At 37.0% G+C, this 16,693-nt stretch overlaps 1 protein-coding gene across 1 annotated transcript; it reads left to right on the top strand.

Moving 5' to 3' along the window:
* Positions 1-697: 697 nt before the first annotated feature.
* Positions 698-16,158, top strand: PSMC3 (proteasome 26S subunit, ATPase 3). The gene is made up of 12 exons (XM_039357466.1): positions 698-1,012; positions 1,196-1,276; positions 2,938-3,063; positions 3,911-4,015; positions 4,758-4,820; positions 5,573-5,710; positions 5,876-6,019; positions 6,711-6,859; positions 14,911-15,007; positions 15,278-15,423; positions 15,836-15,917; positions 16,048-16,158. The coding sequence occupies exons 1-12, from the start codon at positions 986-988 to the stop codon at positions 16,156-16,158; spliced, it is 1,269 nt and encodes a 422-aa protein (XP_039213400.1). The 5' UTR covers positions 698-985.
* Positions 16,159-16,693: the final 535 nt, after the last annotated feature.

Here is a 16,693-nt window from a genome sequence, read left to right on the forward strand (position 1 = left end):
AAAATTAAAAATATGTTATAGTTTGATTATTATTTTTTCTCTAGTAAGATTGATTTAGCTCACAGAAGGGGAGAATGGCTGAAACCTCTTATAACACTATGGCCTTCTTACAGCCTTCACACTATAAAACCAAGCCATTAGATGAGTGATTTCATTTTTACCTTTACATTGGCAGTAAAGCATTGCAGGTTATCAGCCTTCTCTCCTCCCTCCCCCCCCATACTTTCTGGAATTAAGGGACGAGACGCTGTCTGGAGATAAATGGTGATAAAAGAAACCACCAAGGCACTATTGCGAGAAGGCAAAGTTAGTTTTTTGCAAAACATTTCTTCCCTTTGAATACATGCTGCAACAGCTATCCAGGCCTAAGATTCGAAACCTATAAGAACGCCAGATTAAATTGAGGGTATTCTTAGTCTAAATCAGTGTTTTTTCAAACTTGGCAACTTTTAAGATGTGGGAACTTCAACTCCCAGAATTCCCCAGTCAGCATGTGGGAATTGTTTGTGAAAGGAAAAGGGTTTGAAAAATTGAAAACCATGGGTGAAATTTCAGAACAACACTGAAGGCGTCCGAGCTCCGCTCACACGGGTAACGTTTTCCTCCGGATACCCGAGAAAATCGGCCTATGTGGAGCCACGTGCGACTCTGTCTATTTTTTATCTCTGTTGACTCAAGGCGGGCTTCCGCTCTTGCCCCTGACTAAGATGGCGGCGAGATCACCGCCGCGGAACTGAGAAAATGCCATCACTCAGCTCATTTGGACGCGATCACGTGATCAGGACACCGCAAACTTGGTAGATTCGACAAGTCGCTCAAGCTAACTGATCAATTGAAAGGGCGCCGGAGACCAACGTGGTGGCGGCACTAACAGAAAAGTTTTAGTTTTCACGGCAGAGAACAGGACCCTTGGTGCTGTTTTTGTCCAGCGTGTGGTATCTGCTACCCGGAATTCAAACGTCAGGCCTTCTCCTGAGGAGAAAAAATGGCGTCAGTTTGGGATGAGGCGGAGGTAAGTAAAGCCGGGGACGGGATTGTTGCCGAGAATGAGAGGCCGGTGGGCAATAGTCGTGAGAGCAGTTGCCTTGTGGCCGAGGCTTGCAGAAATTCCCTCAGGAACCGGCCTGGCTGGGAAGGTCCGTGGTCGGCAGAGGCTGCGTGTTGCCTTTTGCCATGACTGGCTGTTTCTTTCTAGGATGGCATCGGGGAAGAGGTGTTGAAGATGTCCACGGAAGAGATCGTCCAGCGTACCCGCCTGCTGGATAGCGAGATCAAGGTAGGTTTAGCCGGGGGTTCCCGCCTTGGAGGCCTGGACTTAAAAAGTTTCTCTTCTTTCTAGGGTGCCTACAAATTGTATGGGTGCCTTTTTGTTCCATATAGCATCAGCCTTGTGAAGTTTCCTTTTTCCACTATGTATTCAAAATGGACAGTGATTAACGTGTGTGTGTATGTATATAGCGTGTGTATATGTGTGTCATGCATGTGTATGGATAGATATATACTTTTGAGAGCAGGCAACAGAATTTCATTTTTAACGTTGGCCAGTGTGCTCATAGTGAAAAATGACAATAAAGATTATCTTATCTTTGTGATTCGGGGCATCTGAGTATTTCATTTTTTTCCTCCACCACTAAAAGTTACACTTAGCAGGCCTTTCTTTTGATCTGCTTTTATAGACAGAATGGACAAGCAAATGTTTTTTAAAACGGGCTGACCCCAAAGTGCTCCCAACGCCTTTTTAAAAGCAGCTAGTTGAGGCTCCTTTGACTCGAGCAGCGCTGTCTGGGAATCAATGCTTTCTGGGAGTTGAAGTCCATCCAAGTTGCTAAGGTTGAGAAACTCTGCTCCAGGGCAAAGCCTCTTGTGGGGAGGCTGTTCTGTAACCTTGGTGCTGATTCTTAAGCAGACTTATTGGAGAGAAAGAATGCCTTGATTATAGCTTGCTCAAGGGCAGATTTAGGCTTTTAAACAAGATTACAGGGAGGTAAGCAATAGCATGCAATCCTGGTGAGAGAGCAAAAGATTCAGTCTTATAAATGTTAGAAATGGCAACTAGGAGATGCCCAAACCTTCTGGAGGTAGCCAAGTGACATGAAGGCAGATTGGAGACTTCTCTCCCCAGCTTACCTTTGGTGTGGCCCCTGTTACAATGTTGACAAGTCAGTACTACCAGAGCTCTTTGTGAGGCCACACCATGTTCTCTAGAAATCATTGTTAGGACTATGGCAGGCCTGCATAACTCATAGAGGAGAAAGTGCCACATTGATAAAGATAATTAACTGGCTCTGCAAAGAAATACTTGGTGTGTCAATCAGCTGCTAGATGACTAGTGGGATGGCAGCAGTGCTGGAACTGGTGGTAGCAGTGAGGCTTGAATGCACTCGGCAGGGTGTTTCTTGGGACAGATTACTTTTTTAAAAAAAATGCTGGTGGGCTGCATTTGTGCAGGCCAGGATTATGGGTTGCATATCTCTGATGCAATCTGTTTCTACCATTTAAAAGTCAACCTTTCAATCCAATTCTAAATTTGTTCACTGAGATAACAGATACACAGCTTAACTTGACTCATGGAAAGTTGCCCATTCTGGTATATTCCCACAAGCTGTGTCTCCTAGCTTTATACAACATTACATCTGTGTTATGGTATGAAATAAAGTGGCCTTTATTTCCCTTGTTATCACATGAATGTATGATGGCCATATACTGCTCCTTGTTTAGTTTTCAAAGGGACTTGCTACACCGCATTTTAAAAATAATTGTTGATTTGGTTTTTTTCCCCAAGAAAATAAACTCTACAAAACCAATTACCTCTATTAAAGCCAAGTAATTTTGCTATTTCATTTTCTCATTCAGTTCCTAGCCTTTTCCCCATTTTTATTATCTCTTTCAGGATTTGCAGGAAATATTTTTTAAAAAATAATTGTTCTGGATTTTCAGATCATGAAGAGTGAAGTTCTAAGAGTAACTCATGAGTTACAGGCAATGAAAGACAAGATTAAAGAAAACAGCGAAAAGATCAAAGTGAATAAAACTCTGCCATACCTTGTATCCAATGTCATAGAGGTATGTTTCTTACAGTAAAATATATAGCCTATAGCATCTATAAATATTGTAATTTTGGTATGAGTGAATTCCTTGAAGAAAAGAATAGGAAATGGGGTAGGCAAAACTGAGAAGATTATTATAACTTGGCCCTGCTTAAAAAAGAAGTCACTTTTTAATAATCTGACTTGATATTCTTTCTTGATATAATTTCTCAGGTGCAATCTAAAACATTTGTAAAAGAGAATAATGAGTCTTATTTCAGAGTAAGCATGTATACATCAGTGATTACAATCAAATCAGGAATCCTGTTTTTCAAAAAAAACTAAGGAAAATGCTGGAAGAAATTATTTTTGAAGTGTTTTATGGGATGACAGGTTGCAAATACAAGAGTCAAATTCATTTCTATTTTGCTAACCTGGCTATTTTCATAGAAAGGTAAATATAAAAAGTGCATATTTTTTAGTACAGTTAGGTTGTTATAGGTGAAGTTGATTCCATAAACATTTGCCTTTCAGGAAGAAACAGGATCACTGCCATAATTTGCTTGCTAGGCTAAAATAAATGATCTACTGCCTGATTACACCAACTAGGATTTATAACAATAAATAGATTATTTTATTACTTTATAGTTTATTTTACCTATTTCTGTGAGGACCCTGCTTTTCTCAATAAAAGAAAACTGTCACTTTTTGAGAGGTGGGTCTATAACATTTTGAAGACCCTGTATAGAAGAACTTCTGCATTAACTCTGACTAAATATCTAATGCTTTTATCCGCTGCTGGGAATGATAGGAATACATATTGCGATAGCATTGTATGCTTGACCAATGTAACTATGTTTACATCTGATCTGTTTGCATGTTAGCTGCTGGATGTTGATCCCAATGACCAGGAAGAAGATGGAGCAAATATTGACCTTGATTCACAAAGGAAGGGCAAGTGTGCTGTCATCAAAACCTCTACTCGACAGGTGAAAATAGCATAATAAAATGTTTTTAATTATATAAATACATGATGTTGCCTTATATTAATAAAATTCAGCTCAATATTGACCATTCCACTGGCAGAGGCTCTCAACAATGTGTGGTGCTTGACATCCTTCTCACTAATGATACCTAGAATTGAATATAATTTCTTGAACGTGGAAAAAACAGTTGAGTGATACTCCTATATGGTCTGATTTGGTAAATCTCATGATATTCAAAATTAATCTTCTCCAAATGGATGTCCTCCAGATATGCATCTTTCAGCTTCCAGATTTCTCAGTAGTGGCCATGCTTGAGAATTCTAAAGTTGTTCATATATCTAGAAGTCCAGTTTGGAGAAGGTTAGTCTAGATCATAGTGTGATCTGTTAAGAGCCTTCTCTTTTTATGTTCCCACTCATGTTTAAAATGTATGAGTTCAGACATTTTTGAGGTTAAGGTTTTAAATTGAAATGTTCTTCTACTTTGATTTCTGTCATTTTAAGAATATATGTTAGATGCAGAATATATTTTAACTGCTTTGTGCCTCTTTGCATAAAAAGGCAAAGTTGAAATAAATACTGTAATTAAGATAAACTATTTTGTTCTTAACAAGCATCTGCAATTTTAATCCAGCACATGCTGCATCTAAAGTGAAAATCGCTGCTAGTTCACAAAATAAGGTATATGAACAATTTTGATAAGATTTAGGTCAAGCTGAACATTTTTGTTGCCTCTTCTTCAACAGACTTACTTTCTGCCTGTGATTGGGTTAGTTGATGCTGAAAAGTTAAAGCCTGGCGATCTAGTGGTGAGTAGTTACTATGCTGTTTAAGAATGAATAACCAAACATACTTTGTTTTTTAAAAACAAAGCAAGTTCATTGATAACCCAGTGTTTCTATCACTTTCACAATATTTGTAAGTTTGCTTATTCCAGTTAATCCTTATGACTATGCAGTCTTTATTCAATCCTTAGTAGGTCTCTCTTGCAATGTGGTTGGGAAGTATTTTATGCTGACCAGTAGTTTCAAGTATGATAGATAATGAATTCAGATTGCAAACACCTATAGTTCTTTAACAGAAAAATGGCCTAATATTGTTTTAATAATATATATTTAATAATATGTATTTTCTCTAAGGCTAAATCTTGGTATAGTTAATTTCAGCTGTAATTTAAATTACCATTTTGTATTGTATCATCTATTGCTTTTCTCTCATCTCAAAGCTGTTTAGTGCCATAAAATAACAAAAAAGCTTACATCTTCTTTCTCATTTTAATAGAATAAATAGAGACAGCAGTGCTTATCACATTTAATGTTCTGAAATAATAATGTTAAGGGAAAATTTAATATTTCTTACGCTACTGAAAATAATGGATTCTGCCCTCTTTTTTCCTCACCTGCTTTTTCATGTTACTATGTAGTGAGTCTATTTCATTTATAATAGTAGTACATTTCTCTCCTCCACCCTCTCAATAACTGCATAAGTAAGATGTGAGAAAAATGGGGGAGAGGTAGAATTAAAAAAGAAAAAAAGCCCTTTTGTGGATTTCTTTTTGCAGGGAGTAAACAAAGACTCCTACCTGATTTTGGAAACCTTGCCCACAGAATACGATTCAAGGGTGAAAGCCATGGAAGTGGATGAGAGACCTACAGAACAATACAGTGATATCGGAGGGCTAGATAAACAAATCCAAGAGGTAAGGAGATGTTAACTAATTCCATTTATTTGGCTTAATATTTGCATAGCTTTGAAAACATTTTAGATGTCTTTGTAATTTTAACCTGTTCTGTAATCAGGATTACTGAGCCAGCGTCAATTCAGCAGTTACGAAGATGATTTCGTTTACTTTTTGTTTTTACAGCTGGTAGAAGCGATAGTTCTGCCAATGAATCATAAAGAGAAATTTGAAAACCTGGGAATCCAGCCTCCTAAAGGGGTGCTCATGTATGGACCTCCCGGAACAGGAAAGACTCTCTTGGCCAGGGCTTGTGCTGCACAGACAAAGGTAAAACCTGATGGCTTCTCAAGGTGTATGTAATGCTTCTGGGGAGTTTTGTTACTAAAGACATTGTACTGACAGAGAACCTATTCCCCTAATTTTTAATTTAGTATTCTGTGTCTTTGATAGATTTCTAATAGCTCTGCTGTGGTCTACGAAAATGTATTCTCTGCATGGCTAGTTTTTCTTGGATTTTGTTCTCCAACACTTTAAAATGGCTATAAAGAAACAGAGAGGTAACCAACACAATAAGGAACCTAGAAACCAAACTTCAGGAGAAGGAGTTGAGGGAACTGCAGATGATTGCTTGCAGAAAAGAGGAGAGTAATGGGAAATGTGTTAGCAATCCACAAAAAGCATATGGCCCAAAAAAAATGGACATGTTTTCTGTTTTAATTAAGAACAAGACAAGAACCAACCCGAGTCTATTAAGATGAACGTATAGTTAGATTTATTGAGCAATGGAAAGATTTGTTTAAAACAGTGGTAGATTCCCTCTTGCCATATGTTTTCAGTTTGGGAGTTGGATGGCTACCTGTGATTTAATGATTTCCACACTGAATATAGGGCTGAACGAAATTGCTCTGACATTATAGATTGCAAAATATTATCTTTAATACCATTTCTGTTGTTAACTAGAGTACTGCACTATGGCAGAACATAGAGAACATATATCCTATTTCTTGCCTTGTTTTAGGCTACATTCTTGAAATTAGCTGGTCCACAATTGGTGCAGATGTTCATTGGTGACGGAGCCAAGTTGGTCCGCGATGCCTTTGCATTGGCCAAGGAGAAAGCACCTTCTATCATCTTCATCGATGAACTTGATGCCATTGGCACAAAGAGGTAGGAGCTGTATTCTCAGTCTACAAGTTTTAAGATAGAGCCGGCTCTCTTCATATATCCCAACTATGGCAATGGTGTTCCTTTGGAGATTGGTTCTTAATTAGTATCACTCCCAACTCTTCAAGAATATATACTGTATACATTTTTTTATCTAACCTACAATTAGCATGTGGTAGGGAACAAAGTTCAGAGGATTACACATGCTGTATGCTGGCTACTATAGTAGTAAAACCAGATAATAATTGAGAAGTTTTTTGTTTGCAGTAAAGTCTAGTGTGAAGTGTACCTATTGAATAGCAAGCATTTATGAGCAATTATGAGACAGTCCATTCTGTTACTGCCAACTTCATTTTTAATCTGTCAGTGTTCTGTAGCTTTGAACATGTTCAAATCGGATTGAGATGCTTTTAGATTTTTTCTTGCTTAGCTTCTTCCCCTTTAATTTATATTATACCCCTGCAATTCTTAGGTTTGCACTCACCTGCTGGCATATTCTCTTGTTTGTTTATTTATTAAATTTTTATGCTGCCTGTGTCTCCTGTAAGGCGACTTTGGGCAGCTTACAAGTTATAAAAGAAGTTGAAAAATAATTAAAATATTAAAACATTTAAACAGATTAAGATTACAAAAACTATACTGAAACCAGAATTAAGAGATGGATGGGACAGGGATGAGGTCTTCTTACCCCATCAGCTTCCTCCAGTGGTAATCATTCCCCTCGGGCCCTGGGCCAAACACAAATGCTCTTGTGCGTGTTTTGTCATTTTGAAGTCACACAGTCAATGTGTTTACTATTAAATATAAATATAGTATTACATCTTTTATGAACAGTAGATACATAGCTCTAAACTCATGAGAATTTATTTTTTGAGGAAATGAGTCTTACAATGTGTAATTCGAGCATGAGTAAATTAAAGAATGCTGTTTATCAGGAGAGCTGATAATCAAGGAATAGTTTTCCTTTTTAAAAATCAAGCTTATCTTATAAGTTCTCTTAGATCCATTTTATTTCTGGTCGTCTTAGGTGGTAACCGAGGCCAGATGTGCTTTTGCACAGTTCTGCCTTAAACACCAAGTATATCTGCTCCTGGGTAAGTCAGATCCAGCCTTGGTGTTGTATGATTTTTTTTTTTTAATTGAAAATTTTTATAAGTTTTTACAAAAAAACAGAAAAAAATAGAACAATACAAAAACAGAAAACAACATATACAAAAAACTAAACATAACATCCCCTTCCCCATCCCCCCCCAAAACACCCCCCTTCCCCCCCCCCGAGCTTCCCAGAGCAGAATATAGGCTTAATTAAAAAAGAATTAAAAAAATTATATATAAAAGAGAAAAAAAAATAAGACTGAAATATATGTATATGTATATAGAAATAAGAATTATGAAAAGGCAATGTGATATTTTTTTATATCCAATTTAAATTGTATAAATTCTATCCATTTATCCCAAACAGCAAGAAATTTCTCTTGCGTTTGTTCCTTTAAAAAAGCCGAAATCTTTGCCATTTCCGCCAAATAAGACACTTTAAAAAACCATTCCTGCAGTGTAGGCAAGGATTCCTTCTTCCAATATTGTCCTACTAACAGCCTTGCGGCTGTAATCAAATTTAACATCAATATAACCTCCTTTGTATCACAATCAGTAACTATACCCAACAAAAATAACTGCAGAGTAAATTTTACCCTCCTTCTAAAAATTCTCTGAATATTCCACCATATCTTAATCCAAAATGCTTTTATCTCTCTGCACGACCACCAAATGTGGTAATAGGTGGCATCCAAGCAACCACATCTCCAACATTTAGGCTGTAAGTCCGGGTACATGAAAGACATTTTTTGTGGGTCAAGGTGCCATCTATAAAACATTTTATAAAAATTCTCCCTTAAATTCTGTGCCTGTGTAAATTTGACATTTCTTACCCAAATGGTTTCCCATGTATCCAATGGGACTGATTCACCAAAGTTTTGGGCCCATCTAATCATACAATCTTTAATTAATTCCGTTTCTGAGTCCAATTCAACTAGCACCCCATAAATTCTCTTAATATGGGCTTGTCTTTGATCCTTCACTTGCTTAATAAGATTTTCATCTTCTCTAAGAAAACCCACCTTGCAATCCACCTTCCATCTGTCTGCTAATTGCCTATATTGAAACCAAGAATAAATAATATTTTCTTGTGCTAACTCCTCCCGTAATTTTAATTGCCAATTTTGTCCATCCCATCTGAGTAGCTGTCTATAAGACACCATGTCCATTTTAACACCTCTTTTTATTCCTTCTATCGCATGCCAGGGTATAGCCCATAATGGTACTTTAAAATCACTTTTATAATATTTTCTCCAAATCCTAAGTAAAGAAGTTCTTATAATGTGAGATTTAAAAGCCCAATCCACTTTTTTATTGAATATTAAATAGGCATGCCACCCAAAAAGTAAGTCCCATCCCTCTAGATGGAGTATCTCAAGATTTGTCAAATTTACCCAGTCACTAATTAATGTTAAAACCACCGCATCATAATATAATTTCAAATTTGGTACCTTGAGTCCACCTCTTTCACGGAAGTCTTGCATAATTTTAAACTTAACCCTTGGCTTTTTCCCTGCCCAAATAAATTTATTAACACCCTTCTGCCATTCACTTAGATTAGTCTCATTCTTCAAAATCGGTAACATTTGAAACAAAAAAAGAAACTTGGGTAGAATATTCATTTTTATCACTGCAATTCTTCCCATGAGAGATAGTTGCAGCTTCTCCCAATTCTTCAAGTCTTTCTGTACACTAACCCACAACCTGTCATAATTATTTTTAAATAATTTTGCATTAGAAACAGATAGCATCACCCCCAAATATTTTACCTTATTAACAATTTCAAAACCCGTCAAGTTAGCCAAAGTCTGCTTCTCCTGAATAGTCATATTTTTAGGTAGGATTTTAGTCTTGTTAACATTAATCCTAAAACCCGAAACCAAACCATATTGATGAATTAACTGTAATAACTTTACTGCAGAACTAATAGGTTGCGACAAAGTAACCACCAAGTCGTCTGCAAAGGCTCTTAACTTATATTCTTTTTTATTAACTTTTATTCCTTTAATTTCCTGCGAGTCTCGAATTTTGATCAACAATATTTCTAATGTTAAGACAAACAACAACGGTGATAGTGGACATCCCTGCCTAGTACCTTTTTCTATTGTAAATACCTCTGACAAACCTCCATTAACAATAAGTTGTGCCGTTTGTTTTTGATATATTACCGTAAGAGCTTGTAATATCTTTTCACCAAAATTCATCTTTTCAATTACTCTTAACATAAAATGCCAATTCAATTGATCAAAGGCTTTTTCAGCATCTAAAAATATCAGCCCTGCAGGGACTTGGTTATTCTTGTCTAAGTATTCTAATAAATTAATGATTTGTCTAACATTATTTTTCATATACCTACCAGTTATAAACCCAGATTGATCTTTATGCACAAGATGATGCACAACCCTCAAAAACCTATTTACTAAGATTTTTACAAATATCTTATAGTCCACATTTAAAAGAGATATAGGTCTATAATTCTTTGGTAAAGTAAGATCTTGATCCTCTTTTGGAATCAAAGAAATAAAAGCACTACGCCATGAAGGAGGAATCTCTGAGCCCTGTAAGATATCATTGAAAAGATCGCCTAGTGGTTGGATCATCTCCTCCATTAAAACTTTGTAGTAAACAGCTGTCAACCCATCCGTACCCGGTGCTTTCCCTAGTTTCAATTGTTTAATTGCTATCGCAATTTCCTCTTTAGTAATTAAGCCATTAATTTCATGTTTCTGATCCTCTGTCAGTTTGGGAAAACTAGCCTCACTTAAATATTTATATCTAGGATTTGCACATTAGTAGATTTGTATAATTTTTGATAATCTAAAAAAGATTTCTTAATCAATTCCTTCTGAAAGACTAATTTGCCCTTATAATTTATTTTATCTATTATCCTCTGTCTCTGCTTCTTTCTTAATTGATAGGCCAGCCATCTCCCTGGTTTATTGGCATTACAAAATGTATTTTGTTTCATAAACAATAAGTTAGTTGCAGTTTGATCCACCAGCAACATATTAAATTGTGCTCTTAACAACTTTACAGATTCTTTAATGCTTTCATCTGAAGGATTTAAAATCAAAGACTTTTCTTTTAACTTAATTTCATCCTCCAATTCTTTACGTTTTTGAATCTGGCTTCGCTTATGAGAATTATTCATTTTTATCAAGATCCCACGCATAAATGCTTTACCTGCATCCCATACCATTGACATTGAAGTCCCCTTATACATATTTAAAGCAAAATAATCCTTTAAAGACTCCTTTAGCTTTTGAATATTCTTTTCTTGTCTAAATAAGTTTTCATTCACCCTCCAGGATCTTATCTCCTCTTTTTCTTGAGTCAGCTCCATCCAAACTGGACTATGATCCGTCAGCGACCTAGGAAAAATCTTTACATTCTTTACTCTATTGTATAAGTCCGTTGTAATTAAAAAAAAGTCAATTCTTGAAAAGGATTGGTGTCTATCTGAGAAGAAGGTAAAATCTCTCTCCTCTTGATTACATTCCCGCCAATAATCCCTTAGTTCCCAATCCTCCTTCATATCAAAAAAAGCTTTAGGTAGTTTTGCCTGTTTAAAAAGAGGAGAAGAACCTTTCTTATCCCTTTGTATATCTAAGACGCCATTCCAATCACCCATTAATACCACGGATCTATAGTCCAGCAAAGTTATTTTTTGATGTAGCAATCTATAAAATTGTTCCTGTTGCTGATTTGATGCATAAAGTCCCACTATGAGTATTTTCTTACCATACAAACCAAGTTCAATCATCACATATCTTCCTTGGGGATCTGATTCTACCAGACAAGCTGGTAAATTTTGCTTCACATAGATAACCACTCCCCCCTTTTTCCCAGGAGCAGAAGATACAAAGTGAGATCCCAGACGGGCATTAACTAGGTATTTCTGATCTTTAAGTAAAATATGAGTTTCCTGTAGACAAATAACATCATTGTTATGTTGCTTCAAATAGTAAAAGATTTTCTTTCTTTTCTGTGGAGAATTCAATCCGTTAACATTCCAGGTCAGGAACTTTGCCATCTCCCTTGGCCAGGAGCCTGGAGAAGACTCCCTGGAGATCTGCCATTCCTTCATGTGTTGCAGAACTCTTGGGTCTTGCTCCTCCCATCGGCGATGAAACACTTTCGGAAGAAGATTCTTTAGCCTCTCTCTTGCGTTGCTCTTTCTCCTTACGTCTATAAGCTGCACGGGTCATTCTCTGCTCTTTGACCTCCGTTTGACGTTGCCATTCAGCTTGCAGCATCCCAGCAGAAACCAGACCTAGTGCTTCAGATTGCTCCAACTCTTTGCCACTCAGGGGTTTCTGAACAGGTGGAACTGAGCCTGCACCCAGGACCGTGTTGTAGAACTCTTTGGCTTTATCAACCATATTCAACCTATAACGCATCCCCGCATGGCTCAGAACAATACCCATCGGGATCTCCCATCTAAATGGCATCAATCTGGCTTTAAGCTCATTAGCTAGAAAAGCAAAATCTTTCCTACTTCTTAAAATTTTTGATGGGATTTCCTTTAAAATGATGATATCTTGGGCAGCAATCTGGAATCTCTTATTATAAAAAACTTGTATAATTTCATTACGCAGAGACTTCTTTGTAAAATAAATCACCACGTCTCTAGGCAAATTCTTCTGCTTGGCAATCCAAGAGTTAACTCTGTAAATTTTTTCCACTTCTCTGCGTAATTCTCCTTTATCCATATTCAGAGCAATAGCTAGGTCAGTAAGCACCACCTCCATCAGGTCTTGATTCATATCTTCCTTAAGGCCCCTGATCCTCAGGGCATACTCCATCTGTCTATACTGGAACATAAGGATATCTTCTTGTGAAGTCTCCATCTTCCTTTCCATATCTTGGAATTTCTCCTCAAAAGAGTCAACTTTATCTGCCACTTCCTCCACCACCGTAGCCAAGCCTGATACAGCTGCAACTATATCTTGCCGCAAGATGGTGTTATTATCTTCTAGTGAGACCTTCATCCCACTTAACTCTTCCTTAATTTCAGATTTAATCTGTGTAACTAGTTGCTTCATTTCATCTCTAATTTGAGATACAACATCTCCCATTATGCCTTTAATCTCTTGTACTGACGGGCCTGGCAAAGGAGGGGAGGGTGGTGGCTGGGTCGGTGGTACATGTTTAAGTTGTTGTTGTGGTTGTGCAATTAAAGCTGTGGGAGAGGAGACCACCTTGGATGTTATAGAAGGCGGCTGTCTCTTTGAAGCCATTTTATATATCGCAGTTCTCTCTTCCCTTCTCCCCAAAGAAAAAAAGGGGGAGGAGGGAAACAGAATTTTTTTTAAAAAAAGGGACAAAACACTGTAATCCTTAAAAGTCCAAGGAAAAAAGGAGAAAAAATCCAATACCAGGAACAAAAAGATCAAAAGCAGTCATTTAAGTCCAAAACTTTAAAAGCAAAAAGACAAAAGAGAAAAGGAAAAAAAAAAAAACTCCGACACTTTTAAAACGCCATCTTATTTCCTCTCTCCATACCAGCAAAAAAAAAGAACAAAGGAGAGATAATCAAAACTAACTAAAAGAAAGAAATAAAACACTAAACTATATAAAAAAAGATCCTTTAAACCGCTCTGTCCGCTTCGGAAATTACTCACCAAGACGCTGTAGTCGCGGAGATAGAGGCGGCGGTTTCTTTTGCTTCAAAAGGAAGCAAAAACAGCTGGGAGGCGGAGATCAACAGGAGCTCCGAGGGAACACTCCTTCTACCCCCTCTAGGAATAAATCCAGAGGGGGTTCAGGGGTTCTACCTCTACTCCTGCGTTCTCTACCCCTTCCCTTTGCCCGGGAAGGGGATTCCGAACCGCGGGCCAGCTGATACACGCTGTGCTCCGCGATTCTGACACCTTCCCAGCTGGATGGCTACTAAGTAGCCACCATCGCCGTCGCCCTGTACCGGAAGCTCCGGTGTTGTATGATTTATAGGCCAGAAAACTGCAGTGTCATATATGTGGGACACATTTTGATAAGGTTGTTTAGATTTCAGTTTGTTCAGAATGGTTAGTCTGGTGAACTGGTTGTCCCTGGGAGCATGTGATTCTAGAAGCTGTTCTGTAAAGACTCTTGACTTCCAGCTCATTTCTCGGCATAAATTGAAGAACTGATAGATCTTAATATCTGGTTCCAAGGTATTTGAAAAGGCTCAGTTTCCTGCATGCTTCTTAATGTATGTTTTTCTTTTTATTCTGATAATGGCTTAGATTAGGCTACATAAGAGAGAGTCAAATCGGTTTTATCTTGATAAGTTCTTTTACCTTTTTTTCTGTCATAATAAAGATGAAGTTTATTTGTCAAAATAAAGTTTGAAGCTACTTTTATCTGTCAGTTATCTCTTTTTAAAATTGATTTTATTGGTTGCTCTTTGCTGCTCTGTTCAAATTTGTGTAATGCTCTTGGATGGAAGAGCAAAGGATAGAAACTATGAAGAGTCCCTGCATTTTGCCCTCTGTTCTACAGCTGTGGCTCTATGCTGAAATCCAGATACATGGCTCCTAGTAGTATTTCTTTTCAGGTAGAAGAAGGCAGTATTTGAGATTTTTTTCCTTATAGTTTTCAATTACGATTCTAAATGTACATTGGCAACAAATTATGTAAAATTAACTGTATTTGGCTCAGTGGATGTCAACTGAAGAACAAAACTCTATGACCTCAGCTGCCTCAGCATAGAAGAATACAGTAGATTAAATTCTTTTCCTCAATTGGTCCATTACTGCTGATATAGGAGGAAACAATATTTACATAATAACATGGTATGCTAAGTGCATGGGCTGTGAGAACATGGAATGATTTTTTTTTGTTGATTATACTTCAAAGCAATCTTTTAATTAAATCTGTACATATATATCAAAAGGTAGAAAGAGGATTTCTACAGAAAATGAGTAACAAAAGAGAAAATGCATAATAAAAAAAGAAAAGTTTGTTTTTCCCACCAGATTTGATAGTGAAAAAGCTGGTGATCGTGAAGTACAGAGGACCATGTTGGAATTGCTTAATCAGCTTGATGGGTTTCAACCCAACACACAAGTCAAGGTAACTATTTGCCTGTCGTTAATATATGAAGCAGTTCTGTGATCAAATTATTATAGAGTAACGTTAGAAATCAGATTGGTGACCAAACTGAAGTTTTTTTAATAGCTTTAAGTCATTATTTTTAATGTGAAATGAAAATATGCACCGTATCATAATTGATCTGGGGGATACATGAAAACTATGGACTGCTCGCATCCATTACCGTGATTTGATAGTTGTGGTATATAGAATCTGTGTCTGCCCAACCACAAAATGATGTCCTTTATCCAGGTGATTGCTGCAACCAATCGTGTTGATATCCTAGATCCTGCTTTGCTACGCTCAGGACGGCTAGACCGCAAGATTGAATTCCCAATGCCCAATGAAGAGGCCAGAGCCAGGATTATGCAGATCCATTCACGCAAAATGAATGTCAGGTATTAAACAGAAGGGGAATGTAATTTGGATGACGTTGGTGAACTATGAATTATGGAATCATTTTTATTCAGTGTATGCAACAATCAGTTACCTCAGAATGTGCCGTTAACTAAAAACTATTACACTTTTTCAGAATTTTAGCTATTTTGTGAAAAGCAAGTTTCTAATCTGTATGACTGTGAAGATAGTACTAAAACATTACAGTAGTAAAATCCGAGATGTCACAACAAAGGTTGAATTTTAGTTTCAGAATTAGGTCAGGTCTTTATTTCTTGTCCTTCCCTATTTCCAAGAAAAATGAGAATAAAGTAAGAGCAAATTGGTATGGTTTATGTGGATTATGTTCAACATTAAATCATATCTTTCCCATTGAGATTTTTTTTTAAAAAAATGAAATTCTGTTCTCTGCAGTCCTGATGTGAATTACGAAGAGCTGGCGCGATGCACGGATGACTTCAATGGTGCACAGTGCAAGGCTGTGTGTGTGGAAGCGGTAAGTAGGTTTGGCCAGTTTCCATTGGAAGTCTGCTGACCTATGGAGACTTTGGACAACAAAAGAGTTATAGTTTCTTATGTCAACTATATTGCACTTTTGCTGAATGCTTTTTACTTCCTTGGGTCAGGGAATGATTGCCCTTCGGCACGGAGCAACAGAACTTACCCATGAAGATTACATGGAAGGAATTTTGGAGGTGCAGGCCAAGAAGAAAGCCAATTTGCAATATTATGCCTGATTTTTGCTCCTGAATGGGATAGTAAAGCCTTGATACAAAAAGCTCAGTGTTGTAACTTTTGCAACTGAATGATATGAACTTCTTTCACTTATGAAAAAAATAAAATTAATAAGTGTTTCCTCTGACTGAGACTGCTATTATATTTGGTTGGAGATGGAGAACAAATATTAATTATTCAGGATATTCATGTATATGAAACATCTCTCATTAATCTCCTTGAACACCAACATGTGTACAACCCTCTTGCTTTTGTGCTTGAATTTTTGGTACACTTTCACAATTTGTCTTTGGTTGTTAACAATAAGCATTTCAGTTCTTACCTATATGGATTCTGAAGACACCTATATAAAATTTCAACTAAAGGCAAAATCTGTAAACCATTTGATATGAAACTATATTTGTTTTTAACTCTGAGGTAAAACTTAGGTTTTTTTTTTAATTTAAGTTGAAGGTGGAGGAGCAACAAGGAGCCAAAGATTTCTGTAGGGATTGGGAATATCTCAATTTATCACACACACACACACACACGATAACT

The sequence above is a fragment of the Crotalus tigris genome, unplaced genomic scaffold, assembly GCF_016545835.1.
Source record: "Crotalus tigris isolate CLP2741 ecotype Arizona unplaced genomic scaffold, ASM1654583v1 scf7180000017576.4783729, whole genome shotgun sequence".
NCBI classification, from domain to species: Eukaryota; Metazoa; Chordata; class Lepidosauria; order Squamata; family Viperidae; genus Crotalus; species Crotalus tigris.

What these genes read in the sequence shown, in the direction of transcription:
- PSMC3 (XM_039357466.1), top strand. Translation starts at nt 986, where the DNA reads ATGGCGTCAGTTTGGGATGAGGCGGAG. An exon ending in TAAAGCCTGGCGATCTAGTG is followed by an intron (nt 4,821 to 5,572) that starts GTGAGTAGTTAC and finishes TTCTTTTTGCAG; the next exon opens with GGAGTAAACAAAGACTCCTA. An exon ending in TCACGCAAAATGAATGTCAG is followed by an intron (nt 15,424 to 15,835) that starts GTATTAAACAGA and finishes TGTTCTCTGCAG; the next exon opens with TCCTGATGTGAATTACGAAG.